A 21143-nucleotide genomic window follows, 5' to 3' on the forward strand; every position below is an offset into this window, starting at 1 on the left:
TGAAATGTGGCCGTATATTGTCGTCACCCCCGTCCGTCCGTCCATCGGTCCGGCGTCCAAAATTGCTTGTGGACCCTCTAGAGGCTAAAGTTAATAATGATTGACTTTAAATTTATACATAGTGTTTAAGGTCACGAGACGAAGAAGCCTATTGATTTTCAGCGATTTCTGATAATTACTGTCAGACTTATGGCCCTTGATCACTTCAAAATATCTTGTGGACGCTCTAGAGGCCAATGTTAATATCCGATTGACTTTAAATTTATACATAGTGTTTAAGGTCATGAGACACAGAAGCCTATTGATTTTCAGCAATTTCCGATAATTACTGCCAGAGTTATGGCTCTTGATCACTTCAAAAAATCTTGTGGACACTCTAGAGGCCAAAGTTAATATCCAATTGACTTTAAATTGATACACAGTGTTTAATGTCATGAGACGATGAAGCCTATTGATTTTCAGCAGTTTCCGACAATTACTGCCAGAGTTATGGCCCTTTATCACTTCAAAAAATCTTGTGGACGCTCTTGAGGCCAAAGTTAATATCCGATTGACTTTAGATTTATACACAGGGTTTAAGGTCATGAGATGAAGAAGCCTATTGATTTTCAGCGATTTCCGATAATTACTGCCAGAGTTATGGCCCTTGATCACTTCAAAATATCTTGTGGATGCTCTAGAGGACAAAGTTAATATACGATTGACTTTAAATTTATACAGTGTTTAAGGTCTTGAGACAAACAAGTATACTGATTTTCAATGAATTTTGATAACTTTAACAGCTATATTCCATGATATTAAATGTTTCGTATACTAAACATTAGCATGGGACAGAACTTTATAAAAACCAAACAAATTCTAATGATTTTCTGATAATTACTTCATGAGTTGTTACTCTTAATCAGATTTTAGTGTATAATAAATTTTTCATCACCGAAAGAAAGTAAAAATGTGCGACAACTCTTGTTGACTGCCCGGACAATTTAGCTGCTGTGGGCGTATGTTTCGTTGCCTGGCAACCTATCTTTGAATCTTTGAACAAGACACTTTATCTCTGTATTGCTGGTAATATAAGGTGTGTTTGTTTGTATCCGTGGTGATGCACCTAACCATCAGTTTGACAAAATAGAATTGGCTAGTTGATCAGTTATCAGTTTGGTTAGATGATATAAAATATGTCAGTGGAGGAGAAGGACTAAAATCTGGCTTTACCTGTAGCCTAGAGAATGGGGTAATAATGTTCAGCATTTCAAAAATCCCCTTTAAAATTTTCATATAATCACACAGATGTTGATTACCATTTAATAACTATTATATTTTATTTTTTAGTTGCCCCAACATTACGAGACTTGTGCCAAAAGACCTGAAGAATGTGGCTATAAGTTTTTTGGTTGCACAAAAATGGTAAGCTATTTTATTTAACAGCTCATAATCATTGTCAAAATTAAATGAAAAAGACTATCTTGCAATTGCCAACTAAAAGATAGGGAACTTAGGGATTAGAATCTATATGGTAATTATTTTGGGTTATCACTTATATTCATAATGCTTTGCAGTAGTTCATCATATCCTTGTTATCTGGGAATATAATATGATTGTTCTGTTTTTGAAAAAGCATATTGATTTAAAGTCTTATTACCAACCCCACAGATTTTCTTTAAGAGTTCATTTATGGTCTGGAGCCACGGTGGTTAAGTTGGTTAGATGCTGGCTCACTAGCTTGGCTGGTTTGGGATCGCTCCCTGTGTTGGCCAAGAAAGTTCTTTGGGATTTCCCGAGGATGGTTTCCCCTTGTCAGTGGCGCAAGATGAAGGCCCTTACAAGGACTGCTGTCTAGTCATTTAGATGGGACAAAAAACCGAGGTCCTGTATACACATTCGCATGCACATAAAAGATTCCCTGGTAGTTGGATTTGATATAAGAGTAGGCCCGAGTGCCGCTGTCCAGGCAAAATTTCCCTCATAGGACAAAGTATGGCGTATACCTGCTTCATTAGCCCAGTCGGAACAGAACAATATGACACTAAACCCCATTTCATTTCATTTATTGTCTCATATAAGTAATAAGATCAATTTCAACATGTATTCCTGTAACTGTATAGAGACTTCTTGGTGATCTGAGAAACTACAAAACACATGGATCTTTGTTCCTATATTTCATGGATGTATTGAAGTTGCAGTATTTTTGTGATCTAAGATTAATCAATCATCTTAGATCATAATCAATTTTGTTTTTATGACCTATAAGTGTTTCTTCTATTGCCCACATATTGAAAAGAAGAATGCTATTTCATTACCAGAGTTCTTTCCCTTTGTTACAAAATCTTGTTACCATCTTAGAAACTTTAATTATAATCTGATCTTTTTGAACTTGTATGTGTTCTTTAGCTGATAACTCCTTGGAGGACTTTTTGTAATGTTTTATTGCCTGGCAACCTATATTTATCATTATTTATTCCAGGGGTCTGAATTTGAACTAAAAGAACATATGACCAATGATACTGATAAACATGTTGAATTAATTGCAGTGTATATAAGTGAGAGAGATAAAAATTCCACAGTAGCACAGCATGCTGTAAGTTGATTTCAATATATTATAGGAATCGCATGAGTTTAACTGTGTCGTATTAAGAGTCATTATTCATTAAAGCAGGCCAATTAAGTGACATAAACTAGGTCATTTTGGGACTAACACATGGTTCAATTATATTTGGGGGTTTGGGGGCTAATGGTTAACACATGTGTGTTGGATCAGAAGGTCTGTCATTGAGTCAAGTGGCATGGTTTCGATTCCCGACTTGTACGTGACAAAGAGTAGAGTTGCCTGTCCAACCTCTTGGGTTTTCTCATGGTCCTCTGGTTTCTTCCCACTGCTAAAGACCCTGGACTCAATGACAGACCTTACGATTTAAAGCGCATAGTTTACGCCAGTTGTCTAAACTTAGTGAAACACAAACTGAATAAAGATGTTTGACTCGACTGTTGAGCACAATTATTGTTAACAGCATAAAAAAAACCCCAAGACATTCGATTTTTGTATGAGTAAAATGGGCATTTGTTTTATTATGGATATTATAAAAATATCAAATATCACATAACAATTTTAAGGATATGATTATGATATAAAGACAAGCTAAAAGCTAATATATATTTGCTTCATATATCTACTTTCTTTTATAAATACCAGTAATAGTAATTAACAGTTGAAGGTAAGTATTTTATGTGAAAGAAAATTATAAAATAAATGATGTGAATAAATAAATATGATGATAAATACGCTTAATTTACATCAATAGTTTAGTGCTATTTTGTAGGTTAATAAGATGTATTTCTGTCAATCTTGACAATAATTTGCCATCAGTCAAAGTATTTTGCTAAGTTTATATACTGGTAATCATGAACATATCTGGAATATTTTTTATTTTACATACTACAGCATTCTGTGAAATCCGTTATTATTTTCATGCCCCGATTGATTACCTTAATAATTTTATAATCTCTTGAAGTATTCAATTGGCTGTACTAGTACAGTGTCCAACATTTTAAAGTGAAAAGATGAATTCAAAGAGTGGTTCAAGGTAGTGGACAAACACAACCCGTCAATCAATTGGTCTGCCAATCGTAAGGCTTGGATGACAAGTGCTATTTAGTCAAAGATTATATATTCAAAGTAAATTGTTATGCAATTGTTCGATAAAATGTAATAAAATTTTGAATGTACAGAAAGCATTATCATATTTTAAGTTCTGCGTATTCGAGGGTGCATTATAATAAAACTTACAGTATTCGAAGGTACAATAATACTTCTGGTATACTGAGTATTTCAACATGCTGTCTAATCTGGCATATTGTATTAATCCCTTACGATGTCGGAATTTACAGAGTCCAGTGTATGTATATATATATTGTTTCTATACCTAGTTACCTACATTACTTTGAAAATTATATGAAACATGTCAGTAATAAAATAACTATCTAGAATGGACGCATTTACTCTATTTTACGTATATATATTATATCAATATGGCCTGAAGAGGTTCAAGAGAAATGAAAACGCTAGCCATAAAAACATGTTTATTTCTTTTTTCAACGTAATTTTTTATATATATACATAAACAAAAAATACGTCCAGGTAAAAAATTATCCACTTTATTTCATTTTGACATACATTAAATCATATAAGCTAGCTGTCTGCCTTCTATGGGTGTCTTCAGATATTAATAATGTATACAAGATATTGAAATATGATACATATATATATATACTAAACAGCAAAAAAAAAAACGTCAATACGATTTCAAAATCAGAGAGGCACTTTAATCAAATCATTCTGGAAAACAATTTACTAAATGGATCAAAGCAATTTTTTGTGAACAGTATGTTGACACATTAGTGATTAATTCATTACAATTCCAAGACATTACGAGAAGGTTTAAAGTCTGTACACAGTCTATACATCAGTATCTGGTGTGTCCACCGTGAGTGTCAATAAAAGCAGCGCAGCGTCTGTACATGGAGTGGACCAGAGGATTGATGAACGCCATTGGCACCTGGAACCACACTCTCAGAAAAGCCTGGCGCAATCCATCAACTGTGTTTGGTCTCGGTACAACATTATTAAGTCTCCTCTGAATTTCATCCCAAAGATGTTCAATCGGGTTTAAGTCTGGACTAAGGGCTGGCCAGTGCATAATGTTGACACCGTTTTGCTGTAGAAAGTCTCGAGAAACTCTGGCGGTGTGGGCACGGGCGTTGTCATGCTGGTAAACTTTGTTTCGATGACGTGCAAAATGTGGTATGACGTGGGGTCTGAGAGCTTGATCGATGTAGGGCACTGCTGTCATACCGCCTCCTCTCCCTGGACCAAGATTTTAAAACACCACAGGACCCGCTGTCTGGTTCAGGCTGATTCCACCCCAAACCATGACGCATTGGTCAGAATAACGCGCGCCACGTCAAAGCCATATTCTGGTCCTGCCATCTGCAGTTGATACAGTTCTCCATTACCTGTGTCACCAGTTCTGGTGTTGTTGGGCAAACTGTAGACGGTCATGTCGATGGCGAGGGGTGAGGATTGGTCCCAGTAAGTTCTACGGTAATGGATGTTCTCTCTGGCGAGACTTAGGCGTACTGATAGGTCTTCCGTGTATTCCCACTGTCTGATGTGCTGTCTCAGATGCCTGTGTGAAGGTCCTGTCGCCTTGTGGTAACTCTGGGTCTACACGTTCTGGGACGATCATCCGTGGTGTTGGTGGCGTTGCTGAAGCCTGTAGATGGTCCGTACATTGACCTGGAAGTGATTGGCAACGGCTTGGGCAGTGTGGCCAGCGTCGAGTCTTCCAAGCACCTGGTTCCTCTGAGCTGTCGTGAGTCGTAGCATGCTGCCGACGTTGTAGTATGAATGATTCAACCAGGTATGGGGGTGCATTTTATAGGGCTGGTCCTGGTGTGTGAGAGAGAGAGAGAGAGAGAGAGAGAGAGAGAGAGAGAGAGAGGTTTAATGTCCAATCGACACAAACTAGGTCATTTCGGGACTAACGTATGGTTTAATTTTATTTCAGTAATTCACTTGCGCGTAGGCGTCTTTAGCAGTGGGAGGAAACGGAGGACCCGGAGAAAACCCACGAGGTTGGACAGGCGACCCTACTCCCTGTAAAGTACAACCGGGGATTCGAAACCACGCCAGTCGACTCAATGACAGACTTTATGATAAAGCGCGCGCACGCTAACCATTCAGCCATCCAACCCCCCTGGTCCCGGTGAACAGCACATGCAGCATGAGTCACATAAAAATCATGGAGAACACATTACCATCTCAGAAGTCAGGTTGCGTTTTTGAGAACATTTCCTGGGTTCAATTCTGTGTTTGGGAAGGAGCCTTATTGCTCATGTAAAGTTTGAAATGTGGTCACAAATATACAATAAAAACATTTGGCAAGTTTTATGCAATGTGTCTATTCAGAGTAACATACCAACATGACATTTCTTATGCTGCTTAGTATATATACATTCTTAGAATAATAGATTTCCATGACAATGGATTATAAATAATATTGGGTACTGTACAAGAAAAGGTTAAAAGTATATAATACATAACATGACATTAATTTACATTGTTTTTCTGGTGATGGGATGAAAGATGTTTACCTTGTAAAATGAGAGTCGAAGGAAGCTCCATTGAAATAATGAATCCAATGATTTTCATGTAAAACAAAGCATGCCACATGCAAATCAAAGAATGTAATATATCTCATTGTATGTTGTGATTGTAAAGGGAGGTAAAACAGAAGGTCAACTAACCTCCGAATGAACCTTCATAGATCGCAAATTAATATTCCGAGTAATCGAACAATACCTTTAAGTGCACAAATTGAAACGTGTGGAGGTGGAAAATTCAACGTATTTCCCTTGTACAAATTGAATTTTTTAAATAATGATTTACTTAAATGTAAAGAAATTTATTTCATCAAAAAGTACAAACCAGGAATAAATAAACAGATATTATAGTAAGAGATGAAATAATTGTTTTTATAAGTGTTTTTATTATTATTTTTTAAATTTTTTTTCTGGAATTTAGTCAGTTTGTGCAGCCAAAACTGTACATGGTGCAAACATTCTGCCAACGTAGATGTGGTTGGCATCAGATTGCTATATTTAAAAATAAATAATATTTGTGGGTATAATAATCTTATTTTAGGAATATGGTCGCCTGTCGAACCTCGTGGGTTTTCTCCGGGTCCTCCAACTGCTAAAGACCCCTATGCGCAACAAATTATTGGAATAAAATTAAACCATATGTTAGTCCCGAAATGACCTAGTTTGTGTCGAGTGGACGTTAAACCCCATTTCTCTCTCTCTATTTTAGGAATTTCAGAAAATTTATTGTCCCCCGCCTTTCGAAGAAAGCAGGGGACTATTAAAATGGGTTCATCCGTCTGTCTGTCTGTCTGTCTGTCTGTCTGTCTGTCCGTCTGTCTGTCCGTCTGTCTGTCCGTCACACTTTTTGGGACACAATAACTCTCTTCCTAATTGAGCTAGAATGTTCAAACTTGGTGTATGTGTTTATTAGGTCAATGCCTTGATGGAGTTCGAAGATGAGCATTTTCCGCTTAGGGTAAGCAGAGATAAGCAATTTGATTGGTTGATGCTTTGGGACACGATAACTCTCTTCCTAATTGGGCTAGAATATTCAAACTTGGTGTATGTGTTGATTAGGTCAATGCCTTGATGGAGTTCGAAGATGAGCATTTTCCGCTTAGGGTAAGCAGAGATAAGCAATTTGATTGGTTGATGCTTTGGGACACGATAACTTTTAATTGAGCTAGAATGTTCAAACTTGGTGTATGTGTTTATTAGGTCAATGCCTTGATGGAGTTCGAAGATGAGCATTTTCCGCTTAGGGTAAGCAGAGATAAGCAATTTGATTGGTTGATACTTTGGGGCACGATAACTCTCTTCCTAATTGAGCTAGAATGTTCAAACTTGGTGTATGTGTTGAGTAGGTCAATGCCTTGATGGAGTTCGAAGATGAGCATTTTCCGCTTAGGGTAAGCAGAGATAAGCAATTTGATTGGTTGATGCTTTGGGACACGATAACTTTAGTTCTAATTAAGTGAGATTGATGAAACTTGGTGTATAGATTTATTATATGAATACCTTAACTAAGTTCGATAATGAACATTTTTTGCTGAGGGTAAGCAGAGTGATAAGCAATTTGATTGGTAGAAACTTTGGAACACAATAACTCTCCTTCTAATTGAGGTAGAATGTTCAAACTTGGCATAGGTGTCTATTAGGTGAATGTTTAAACTTGATGTATATGTAGATGTTCATTAGGTGAATGTCTTGACTGAGTTCAATAATTAACATTTCGAGCTGAAGCTAAGCAGAGCTAATCGATTTCATTTGTCGATGGTTTGGGACAAGATAATCTTGATTCTATCTGATAGAGAGTGATGAAACTTAGTGAAAAAAATAAATGTGCGATTAATTAATATGTGTCATCTATTTATTTTGCAATTTCGGCGGGGGACATCAGCCTCACTGTTGGCTTGTTAAAATAAGTTTCACCCAATTTGCTCAAAATCCATGACATTCCAATGTTCGATTTATCGATGCTTTGGAACATAATAACTTTCAATCCTTATTGTGTGAGATCAATATTAATGAATATTTTGTGCTCTGCTTAATTAGATTAATAAGCAGTTTGATTGCTGGATGCTTTCTAAAAAGATAAATGTGCAAGTAATTTAGGAGAATCATATGTTTATTTTGGGATTAAGGCAGGGAACAACAGTCTGACTCTTGGTTTGTGAAACTCTATTGTTTGTTTAAATTTATAGGTACATGTTGTTCATTATTTTCTGGTAAACCATCATGATTTAGATTATTTAACACCATGTTTTATTTCAGCCTGTTGGAAATGTTTGTGGTAAATCATCATAAAATTGATTATTTAATGTTATATTTTATTACAGCCTGTCGGTAATGTACCAGATGATATAAAAGCTAAAATATCATCAGTAGAAAATGGTATTAAAGAATTAAAGGTAGGTATAATAACTATCATACACTTATCTCCTACATGATCAGTAAAATCATCTGCAAAAGCACATGCTATTGTTGGCATTGCCAATAAAACATAAAGTAGACAAGTCTTTAACTCCGGATCATCCACAGTCTTCGACATTGCAAACATGACTTATTGGTAAATTTATATCAACATTGATGTTGTTATCTTACCGTGAAAAGATGGTCTTCTGGTATCCAATTTTTAAGACACAATGAAAATTTTAAAATTGGCACACGGTGAATGAGGCTAAACATATCCCACAAGGTAAGACTACCAGTGTAGACTGGAATAACCAGACACCAAAGACTGCCATTTGCCGAACATAACTGATTAGAAATTACAGTAAAAACATCAGTTTATATACATTCACAATACATTATTATATGCATCATTCATGACCCATTTCTAGGTGCCAAAGAATAGCAATTTAGCTCCTTTAATTTAAGTGCATTAGAAATTACAATTAATTAGTATAATGTATTACATCATTATATGCGTTGCAACCTATTTGAGTCCATTCCTAGGTGCCAAGGAATAGCTATTTAGCTCCTTTAAATATGATGATAAAAGTCTAATTTTGATTGACTTGTAAATTTCTTTCACCTATTCGGTCCAAAATTCCTTGTAAATGCCTTACAGCTCCAAATGTCTGATTTTTTTAAGATACTTTTTCCAACTTTGTTGGATCTGTTTTTATACGCCTCGTGGTGGATTTGTTTGGCCACTCTGAATTGTGGTCATTAATTATTCACAAAGTTATGGCTCTTGTCATTTAAATGTAAACATGTTTGGGAAACTGTAACAAATTATAAAAAATTTTTATAAAATTTTGGGGTTATTCTGTGGGAAGAAGCCTATTGATATTTTGATTTCCACTAAATGGTCTGCTGTATTGGACAATTTGTCTAGCCTATGATACTAAATGTTATTATAATAATGAGCAACCTTTACTATAAGCTGATTTTATACGCCCACACGGAAATGTGTTATATATTGCCGTCGTCGCCCCCCCCCCCATCCATCCGTCATCTGATATTGTTTTTTGAAATTGATATATGTTGTTTAAATTAGTGAGATGAAGAAGCCTATTTATTTAGCTGAAATTTATATGCATCACTTATATTAGTGAAACGAAGAAGACTATTGAATTTCAGCTATTTCCGTTAATTATGTCTAAGAGTTATGGCCCTTGTTTCACTTTGTTGTACCTTGTGAACTCTCAAAAAACAAAAGTTATCCTCCGATCTGTATGCAATTTATATGCATCAATTAGTTTTATGAAATGAAGATTCCTATTGAATTTCAGCAATTTACGTTAATTATGTCTAGAGTTATGGCTCTAGTTTTACTTTGGTCAACCCTGTGAACGCTTGAATGACAAAATGAAATTTATATGCATTATTTAAATTAGTAAAACGAAATTTCATAATTTCTGTAATGTTAGGTTTCCACTATCACAATTCGTGCTACGACTGGAATAATGGTTTTAGTCGTGGTTATCTTGTCAGGTCTGGTTATATAATGTGGTTATGTCGTAGCAATCGTGTTGACCGTATTTTCATGTGGACGTATATTGTCGTCGCCCCTGTCCGTCCACAATACGAAACTTGAAATATAGGTTTATCCCCAAAAGATCTCGGCTGCTTTCGATATTGGCATGTATCGGATCGAAACTTCATGGATTAAGTCCCCTGTTTGTACGAAAAATCACGTTTTTAGCTTGTGGACCCTATAGAGGTCACAATTTTTATCCGATTTTGGTGAAACTTGAAATGTAAGTTTATAACCCAAAAATCTCGGTTCCTTTCGATATTCGCGCATATCGGACTGTAACTTCCTGAATTATGGCCCCTGATTGTACGAAAAATCGCGTTTTTAGCTTGTGGACCCTATAGAGGTCATAATTTTTATCTGATTTAAAAAAACGTTTTATTATATCACCGTTACACCCTAAGGACGACTGAGGTCGAATTTCGTGAAAATCGGCCCAAAATTGACAGACAAAATGGCCGCCGTAAGTTCTCAAATAGCGTAAAAATGTGGTATATCAAGGTTGTGGACCCTATAGAGGTCACAATTTTTATCCAATTTTGTTGAAACTTGATATGTAAGTTTATAACCCAAAGATCTCGGTTCATTTTGATATTCGCGCATATCGGACCGTAACTTCCAGAATTATTGTCCCTGATTGTACGAAAAATCACGTTTTTAGCTTGTGGAACCAATAGAGGTCATAATTTTTATCCGATTTAAAAAAACGTATTATTATATCACCGTTACACCCTAAAAACAGCTGAGGTCGAATTTCATGAAAATCGGCCCAAAATGTACAGACAAAATGGCCGCCGTTCGTTCTCAAATAGCGTAAAAATATGGTATATCAAGGTTGTGGACCCTATAGAGATCACAATTTTTATCCGATTTTGTTGAAACTTGAAATGTAATTTTATAACCGAAAGTTCTCGATTCCTTTCGATATTCGCGCATATCGGACCTTAACTTCCTGAATTATGGTCCCTGATTTTACGAAGAATCGCGTTTTTAGCTTGTGGACCCTAAAGGTCATAATTTTTATCCGATTTAAAAAAACGTATTATTATGTCACCGTTACACCATAAGGACGACTGAGTTCGAATTTCGTGAAAATTGGCCCAATATTGACAGACAAAATGGCGTAAAAATATGGTTGTGGACTCTATAGAGGTCACAATTTTGATCCGATTTTGATGAAACTTGAAATACATATTTATAACCCAAAGATCTTGGTTCCTTTTGATATATGCACATTTTGGATCATAACTTTCTGAATTATGGCCCTTGATTGTACGAAAAGTCGCGTTTTTAGGATGTGATCCCTCTAGATGTCACAATTTTTATCCGATTTTAAAAAACGTTTGAATATATCCCTGTCAAACCCTTATGATGGTTGAGTCCGAATTTCGTACAAATCGGACCAAAACTGCCGGACAAAATGGCTGCCCTCGTACGCAAATATTGTAAATATATTGTATATCAAGGTTTTGGACCCTCTAGAGAGTGGACACAATTTTGATTCGATTTTGATGTAACTTGAAATACATGTTTATAACCCAAAGATCTTGGTTCCTTTCAATATTCATACATATCGGATTGTAACTTCCTGAATTATGGCCCTTGATTGTACGAAAAAATCACTTCTTTTTTTGAGCTTGTTCTCTGTCCATCTCTTGAAAAATGTGGGCGTATCTTGCATGGCAACCGCTTGTCAAAGTTAAGGCGGCCCTTGTTTCAGTTTGTAGAACCTTGTGAACCCTCAAATGACGAAAATTATAATCTGTATGAAATTGTCTCATAAATACTCCCCCATTACCTACAAAAGAATAAATATGTGACAACCCTTGTTGACCGCTCTAGATGTATTTAAACAAAACAATAGGCAATTGTGTTTTTTTTGTACTTTATTTTTAAAAAGAATTTTATTTTTCATATTTCTGCATGATATAAAATTCCAAGTCTATACAGTACTTGAATTTGTTGAATAAATGTTAAATATTGGTGTATTGTATTCTCCAAAGTGGTTTCCCCTTGTCAGTGGAGCAGGACGGAGGGCATGACAAGGACAGCAGTCTAGTCGTTTGGATGGGACGAAAAACGAGGCTCTGTGTATACATTGCCGTGCACAAAAAAGATCCCTTGGCAGTTAGAATTCGATATAAGAGTAGGCCATAGTGCCGCTGCCTGGGCAAAATTTCCCTCTGTATGGCATATGCCCAGCTTCGTTAGCCCATTATAGGAGCAGAACAGAACAGTAGGTAGGAAGTTAAACCTCATTTTATTTCATTTCATATTTACAGAACCAAATTATAATAAACTATACAACTAATTAACGTAACTGATGTATATTTTTAATAGCTTAAAATAGTTGGATTAACAGAAAAAGTTATAACAATGGAGAGGAAAATGGCTGATCTGCCTCGTAAAACGGTTCTTGAACAACAAGCAAGGGATATTGTTGATATCAAAGATAGAGTTGCCACTTTAACAGAACAATTCCGAAATATGGACGGAGGTGCCACCATAACACGTTATGGCACACTGAATGATATGGCGGGTGAGTTCCAATGAAGGGGGGATAAATCTTGCAGTTTAATAAGAAAGTAGCTTTGTTATGTCATTTGGCGATATAATTAACAATATTTTGTAATCAACTAAATGTATTCAATTTTTTCAAGGTATTTATATTCTAATCAGATTGCTAATAAAGCCCTTGGTCATATAGAGGATACTGATTGAACATTACAGAATTAAATTCTCTCAATCCCCAAATAGTGACAATTGTGTGAAAAGGGGGACTTCACGCAACATCCAATGCATTGAATGCATAAGGTATCTTGACTAACCATGACCGCTGAAACATATTCGTTGTGTTTGATTATGTCACGATTCTACTAGCACTACCTCCTTTGTCGGGACTAACAGAGCTGTGACAGGCCTGAATTCTGCCCCACTCAATTGTAATTCTGTCAATTCGGAACATTCCGGACTAACAATTGAGCACCCCCATTGTTTCATAGATTATGCAATTTATCTATGAGATAAATTCAAGAAGAATCAGTAATTGATGTAGATATAAAGCATTATCAGGGCTAGTGTGATACCCTGTTAAACTAAATCTGCTTCAGGGCTAGTGTGAGATCCCTTTAGATATAAGGTAGTATCAGGGCTAGTACTAAATCTGCTTCAGGGCTAGTGTGAGATCCCTGTAGATATAAGGTAGTATCAGGGCTAGTGTGAAGCCCTGTAGATATAAAGTTGTACATGTATAAGGGTCAATGTGAGACCCCTGTAGATATAAAGTAGTATCAGGATTAGTGTGAGACCCCTGTAGATATAAAGGAGTTTAAGGGTCAGTGTGAGACCCCTGTAGATATAAAGGAGTATCAGGGCTAGTATGAGACATCTGTAGATACAAAGTAGTATCAGGACTAGTGTGAGGCCCCTGTAGATATAAAGGGGATTCAGGGCTAGTGTGAGATAATGGTAGATAAAAAGCAGTATCAGGGCTAGTGTGAAACCCTGTTAATATAAAGCTGTTTCGGGGCTAGTGTGAGATCTCTGTAGATATAAAGTAGTATCAGGACTAGTGTGAAACCCCTGTCGGTGTAAAACTGTATCAGGGCTATTCTGAGACCCCTGTAGATGTAAAGCCGTATCAGGGCTCAAAAGGATGGATAATAATATAGCTACTTTTTAACCTTAATAGGTATTGATCAGACGACCAAACTTTATGCAGAAGGTATTTTTTTGTGTGTGGATAATTTTTTCCTCTTATTATTTTCAGATGCGTTTACCAATCAGCTGGCCACTCATGATCGTCAGCTTGGCAACCATGATGTGAGAATAGCTGAAATGGATCTGCGATTTCAAATATTAGAAACGGCAAGTTACAATGGTGTAATCATCTGGAAGATCAAAGACTACATGCGAAGAAAACAAGATGCTGTTAATGGAAGAACGCTGTCGTTATATTCTCAACCATTTTACACCAGTAAATATGGATACAAGATGTGCGTTAGGACGTATCTGAACGGAGATGGTATGGGCCGAAATACTCATGTTTCCTTGTTCTTTGTGGTCATGGGCGGAGAATTCGATGCCTTGTTACCGTGGCCATTCCAACAAAAGGTCACATTATACATCATGGATCAAGGCCCAGGTAAACGCCATCTTAGTGACCATTTTCACCCGGATGCTACAAGTACAAGTTTTAGACGACCTGTTTCTGAGATGAACGTGGCCTCAGGTTGTCCACTGTTTGTCAGCCATACTGTTTTGGAAAGCAACTCAAACCAATATATAAAGGATGATACTTTATTTATCCGCTGTAATGTAGACTTAAATGGTTTGGATAATTTTTAATTCAAACAGAGTTGAACGATGTTCTGTTTATTACAAAAGGCTTCCAAGTGAAGCCTCATCCCAGAATGCAACCAAGGGTTTATGACCACTTTTTTCATTGTTTAGAACTGCTTCTATTAACCCTTTAGTGCATGGTACATGCATTATACCTCAAGACAGCCCGAAAACGATGCAATACTACAGTTGCTTAGACCCCTGAAACTGTCCAAGATATTTGAATAGTTCTGCATGTTTTAAGACCATATTCTAGTTCTTTGAGGCGCTACAGTTATGGGTGGTCTAAGGAACACTAGGGGTTAATTAGACACCTACTTTTAAACTGTACACAGAGCATACCCTTCAGAAAAAATGATTGCAATATCCTTCACTCACATCACTCACATGTAAAGCAGTAGATTTACACATGTGCTGTCTGTTGCCAACCGTCCATAATTCATTTAAACATTCCTAAACGAAGCTATGCTTTCGCACTTTCGATCCTTTAGAAATAATTATAGCTTGTTCAGAAGACAAAAGGTGATTGTGAGTGTATATTTCATTGCCGGGCAACCTGTGTTTTTATTCTGTGAAAGTTCAGCATGAGAATCAATGATAACAAAGGTGGTCAACTAAATAAAAAAAATAAAATCAATCTCTTGGTTTGTTAATCTGAGCATCTAAAAAAATTCTAAATGCCATATTTTGGTCATACTCATTTCTTGACATATTTTCCAGTTCTATATTTTTTCTTGCTTTCCCCTAATAAAAATGGTATGACCTTGTCGTGGTTTAGGGGCTTTAGATCTCCATTCTGTTAGACAGTGAAACATCCTTTTACCATCTGGCTCAAATGTTATGCACATTTATTTGTGGAAAATGCATATTTTAGAAAACTTTTTGGGAGAAAACAAGTCTTCTCTTCAAATTATCCAAAGTTCCTTTATTAGTGATGCAAAGATAAAATTTACAATATGCCAGATTTAGAAATATAAATTCTTAACAGAAATGATTAATATTGTTATGATAGAAAGTGATTGAGATCGACCAACAAACCATTTTTGACCTTCAACTCTTTCACTAAATTTCAGTAGACCAACTCTGTAATTTGAAATAACTATAGAAAATCAGCTATTAAAATTTGACTAGTTGTCACTTGTAACATAAACTGAAGGTCAGCTTAAAGGAGCTAAGTCTCTAACTCAATAACATCCAAAGTCTTCGACAAAGAAAACTATGTCAATTTAAATCGACATTGATGTTGTGATCTTACCGGTAAAAGATGGGCTTCTGATATCCAATATTTGAGACAAAATAAACATTTTACCATTGGTACACGAATCGTGTACCATAATGCTTTTTAGCACCATTTGTAACAAGGGACTTGAAGAACGAGTCTAGACATATTCCACAAGTCATGTCGAACGGTTATGCCATATTCTTATCTGGAGAGCATGCACGCAATAAATACCTTTGGTGTAGACTGGAATAACCAGACGCTAGAGATTGTCATTCGATTGAGATTCCTGGCGTATTTCGCCGAACATAATTGATTAGAAACTACAGTAAAAACAGAAACGATTGACTGCAAATCAGTTTATGTACATTCGTATTACATTATTATATGCGTTGCGACCCATTTGTGTCAATTTCTAGTTCCCAAATATTAGCGATTTAGCTCCTTTAAGAGCAGCTGTTATAGAAATGCTTATTTGCATAAACTCTGTAACTCCTTACCCAAATGTGATTGTAATGTGATAAAAATATGACCAGGCATAATGACCAGTCAGTTTTAGATAGTATTTAATTTGTCATGGTTAATATTAATCTGGATAGAAGATATATAATTAGTTAAGTATTTAAAGGGTGTTTGGCTCCATATTTTAAAATGTTCATTGTGTTTTAAATATTGGATATTAGGATCCCATATTTTCAAGCCAACATAACAACTTCAATATGAATTGAAATTGATCAATGTTGAATTCCAATTTGTGTTTTTAATTTCGAATATTATGTAAAATGTTGAGTTAGAGATTTAGCTCCTTTAATCCATTATTGTATATGACAATCTTGTATAGTATATGTTTTGATGTCAACACTTGAGCTTATTCATTTATAGAATATAAAAAGACTAATGTACATCAATAGGGAGGTCATTATGTCACCCGACGTGCTGTAAGTGTACATTGTATGTATTGAATTATTGTCATTTGTAAGATATAATTAAAAGATTGAAGGCCTCGGGCACAATATTTGCAAGCTCTTAACAAGTACATGTATATAGCTGAGGTATATATTTATGTTATATAGTCTTTTGTCATCATCAGTGGCCACTATTATTGTAAATTTTCTGTAGAACTTTCCATATTTGCAGGAAATTTTATTTTTATTTACTGTGCATTAACTAATTTGTTGAGATGCCATATTAATTAAAGATATGTTAACTATTACATGTTTATTTGTCTTATTAATTAAAGATATGTAAATTATCTACCACTATCTTAGTGATAACAGATATCAGTTTCGTAAATTTATGATTTATTTATATCAAGAACAGAAATGTACATACACAGGAACATAAATCAAACATCGATACAGTACATTAATATAGTCTCTACCCCTCTCTTCTCCTCCCTGCTTGTCTCTTGTCTGTGCCTTCTTTCTGCGTCTCTTCTCTTCAGAAAGCACAGGGTCTTATATACCCTTGTATAGTTAACTGTGCAAATTCTATTTAATCAAGAACATTTTCACTACATGTGGTAATTAATACGTATGTAATTAAATATGTGTATATATGTAGTGGACAGTACATGTATATCTTATATCCTAGATCAATTACGTATGGGATTCAATGAGTTCACACATGTGGGGTTCAAATTGGTTCTATGAATTTAAATAAATACTTTATATGTATACAATATAATCTTAATATGATACGAGGTATGGAGCAATTTGTCACAATTATCATACGATTATATGTTATATTAGATAAAGATATGTTAACTATTACATAATTAGAGGTATGTAAAACTATAATAGTTAATTAAAGACATGTTAAACTACAACATGAATATCTATCATATTACTTATTTAAAGATATGTTAACCGTAACATGATTATCTAGAGGTATTAGAGGTATGTAAAACTATATTAGTTAATTATAGACATGTTAAACTATAACATGAATATCTATCATATTACTTATTTAAAGATATGTTAACCGTAACATGATTATCTGTCATATTAGGAATAAAACCAGTAATTGCACCCCATAAATTTTTTGTTAATAAGTGTATGCTTTTTTTTACTGCCTACTATTGTATAATGATAAATAATTATGTTTGCATTTGTTTATTATTAAAGGGCTAATATAAGTTTTATTAATCTCCGCAAAATTTCACTACGGTGATCGAGAATATTTGTGGGCAATAACAACAGATCATTTATTTAAATCTAATCTGGTGGCAATGTGCTTACATCAAGGCATGAAACCACTTACTTATACAGGTAGTCATGTCATATTGCTTGGGTAGAGCTTCTCCAGATTTTAAAACATATAGTTGCTTTGCGAGTGATGAGGGTAAATTTAGACGTTGTCCACTTAAAGATTTAGATAAAAAAAAACAGCTGGATGTTAATATAATGCTATAGTAGTTCAAAAATAGATAATGAAAAATGAAATGACTGTTTAAAGACATACCGTTTATCGTTTATCATTCATTATCGTGGCAATGGTACCCGACAAGCGAGACTGCCCCGATGTCCATGTTATTAAATTTTTAAATGTCATAGATGTTTACCGTAAATCTCGGCCATCTGAAGATGGCAAGTTGCTTTTTCTGTTAATAAATGTCTAAATATTAATTTTTTTGATATATAACATTTGAAGCCAAAAGAAAGACCTGCAGTCGGCAGATTTTGCTCTTACATAATGCATCTTTAATTGACTACAATTTAGATTTTTCGAATATATCTTTGTGTTATCATTGTGATATAAATAATTTTGTAAAATTATGCCCCCTCACCTAAAACCTTTGTGAATGAGATAGACGCTACAGTTTTTATACGCCCACATTGAAATGTGGTCGTATATTGTCGTCGGTCCGTCCGGCGTCCACAAGCTCTAGAGGCTAAAGTTAATATCCGATTCACTTTACATTTATATACAGTGTTTAAGGTCATTAGATGAAGAAACCTATTGATTTTCAGCAATTTCCGATAATTACTGCCAGAGTTATGGCCCTTGATCACTTCAAAAAATCTTGTGGATGCTCTAGAGGCCAAAGTTAATATCCGATTAACTTTAAATTTATACATAGTGTTTAAGGTCATGAGACGAAGAAGCCTATTGATTTTCAGCAATTTCCGATAATTACTGCCAGAGTTATGGCTCTTGATCACTTCAAAAAATCTTGTGGACACTCTAGAGGCCAAAGTTAATATCCAATTGACTTTAAATTGATACACAGTGTTTAATGTCATGAGACGAAGAAGCCTATTGATTTTCAGCGATTTCCGATAATTACTGCCAGAGTTATGGCCCTTGATCACTTCAAAAAATCTTGTGGACGCTCTAGAGGCCAAAGTTAATATCCGATTGACTTTAAATTTATACGCAGTGTTTAAGGTCATAAGACGAAGAAGCCTATTGATTTTCAGCGATTTCCGATAATTACTGCCAGAGTTATGGCCCTTGATCACTTCAAAAAATCTTGTGGACGCTCTAGAGGCCAAAGTTAATATCCGACGAAGAAGCCTATTGATTTTCAGCGATTTCCGATAATTACTGCCAGAGTTATGGCCCTTGATCACTTCAAAAAATCTTGTGGACGCTCTAGAGGCCAAAGTTAATATCCGATTGACTTTAAATTTATACACAGTGTTTAAGGTCATGAGACGAAGAAGCCTATTGATTTTCAGCGATTTCCGATAATTACTGCCAGAGTTATGGCCCTTGATCACTTCAAAAAACCTTGTGGATGCTCTACAGGCTAAAGTTAATCTCATTGACTTTAAATTTATACACAGTGTTTGAGGTCACGAGGCGAAGAATCCTATTGATTTTCAAAGATTTCTGATAATTACTGCCAAAGTTATGGCCCTTGATCACTTTGAAAAATCTTGTGGACGCTCTAGAGGCCAAAGTTAATATCCGATTGACTTCAGATTGATACACAGAGTTTAAGATCTTGAGGCGAACAAGTATGTTTATTTTCAATGAATTTTTATGACTTGGAACAGCTAAATCCCTGATACAGTATTAAAATTTTTGTATACATAATGTTAGCATGGGGCAGAACTTTATAAAAACCAAACAAATTCTAATGGTTTTCTGAGTTGTTGCTCTTAATCAGATTTTAGTGTATTATAAATGTTTCATTACCGAAAAAAGTAAAAATATGCGACAACTCTTGTTGACTGCCCGGACGATTTAGCTGCTGTGGGCGTATGTTTCGTTGCCTGGCAACCTATCTTTAACAGATTAACAGATCATTTTCAGAATTGGTGAGAAGTATTATGTTCATGAGAGGACAAACCCTGATGGGAGCTGCAGTGTTTATTGGATTTATTTAAATTTGGTCATGAGAGGTTGAACTCTATCAATATCTCCCCCCCCACCCTTTTCCAAGAACCTTAAAAACCTGACTTACTCACTTGGCCACCATGGCTCCCGAATATGGTAAAGAATCTTGATCTTATTGTATAGATTTGTTATCATTTACATAAATATACCAATTGATATATTGCGTGTACAGAGATCTACATAGAATTTAATGAAACTGTCCAGGTTTTCAAAATAAGGTTAAAATCACCCAAAAAAGAGATATTTTTGAAAAAATTGAATTTCAAATCAAAATTTATGAGGACAGTGTGCAATATCACCCAGCATGAAAGCGAATGTAAAACCCCACAGTGTAGGAAATTCATATTTTATGAATAGAGTTGTTTGCACCAAAGTAGGCTGCTTTATACATCGTGGCGTCACGATCCTATTTATGGCATATCTTGTGGCATATCGGCACAATGAATTTAACTTTTCTTTTGATACATAGATATATTTATTCAATAGAGAAATAAAATGAACAAAAGAGGGTTTAATATCCTATTTTTCTGCACCGACTGAGCTAATGAAGATATATAGATTATTTCTGATTTTACACTGTCAAGTGAGGACTATCTATATTTGCTTTGTGTTTGAAATTGTGATCTCTATTACAAGCTTTTGCTATTAATAAAGTTTACATTTTATATATTTTGTTGACATCCTTTGTACTTATACCCAGCAATCCGCCAGGCCAATTACCAGTTGATTGTCATCATCCATGTGCATCTTCCCTCGAGTTGTAGGGGGTTGGATGGCCGAATGGTTAGCATGTGGGGTTGGATGGCCGACTGGTTAGCACGTGTGCGCTGTATCATAAGACCTGTCATTGAGTCAACAGGCGTGGTTTCAAATCCCCGGTTGTACGTGACGAGGAGTAGGGTCGCCTGTCCAATCTTGTGGGTTTTCTCCAGGTCCTCAGGTTTCCTCCTACTGCTAAAGACCCCTACGCACAAGCAAATTAATTTGAAATAAAATTAAACCATATGTTAGTCCTGAAATGACCTAGTTTGTGTTGAGTGGACGATAAACCCCATTTCTCTCTCCCTCGAGTTGTAACCTTGACCATACTGTGTCTATCACAAACAGATATAG

The 21143-nt window shown here is 35.5% G+C and overlaps 1 protein-coding gene across 4 annotated transcripts in view; it reads left to right on the forward strand.

The window, feature by feature from the left end:
• Positions 1 to 20697, forward strand: part of LOC126820427 (TNF receptor-associated factor 3) — a 74729-nt gene extending 54032 nt beyond the window's left edge. For all 4 annotated transcript variants that reach the window (XM_050548398.1, XM_050548399.2, XM_050548396.2 and 1 more), the window contains 5 exons: positions 1330 to 1404; positions 2462 to 2575; positions 8478 to 8549; positions 12464 to 12662; positions 13893 to 20697. In XM_050548398.1, the coding sequence (XP_050404355.1) occupies positions 1330 to 1404; positions 2462 to 2575; positions 8478 to 8549; positions 12464 to 12662; positions 13893 to 14470 (1038 nt within the window). In that variant the 3' untranslated portion in view covers positions 14471 to 20697. The remainder of the gene's footprint in view (positions 1 to 1329; positions 1405 to 2461; positions 2576 to 8477; positions 8550 to 12463; positions 12663 to 13892) is intronic.
• The last annotated feature ends 446 nt before the right edge of the window (positions 20698 to 21143 follow it).

Source organism: Patella vulgata, chromosome 5 (genome assembly GCF_932274485.2).
Source record: "Patella vulgata chromosome 5, xgPatVulg1.2, whole genome shotgun sequence".
NCBI classification, from domain to species: Eukaryota; Metazoa; Mollusca; class Gastropoda; family Patellidae; genus Patella; species Patella vulgata.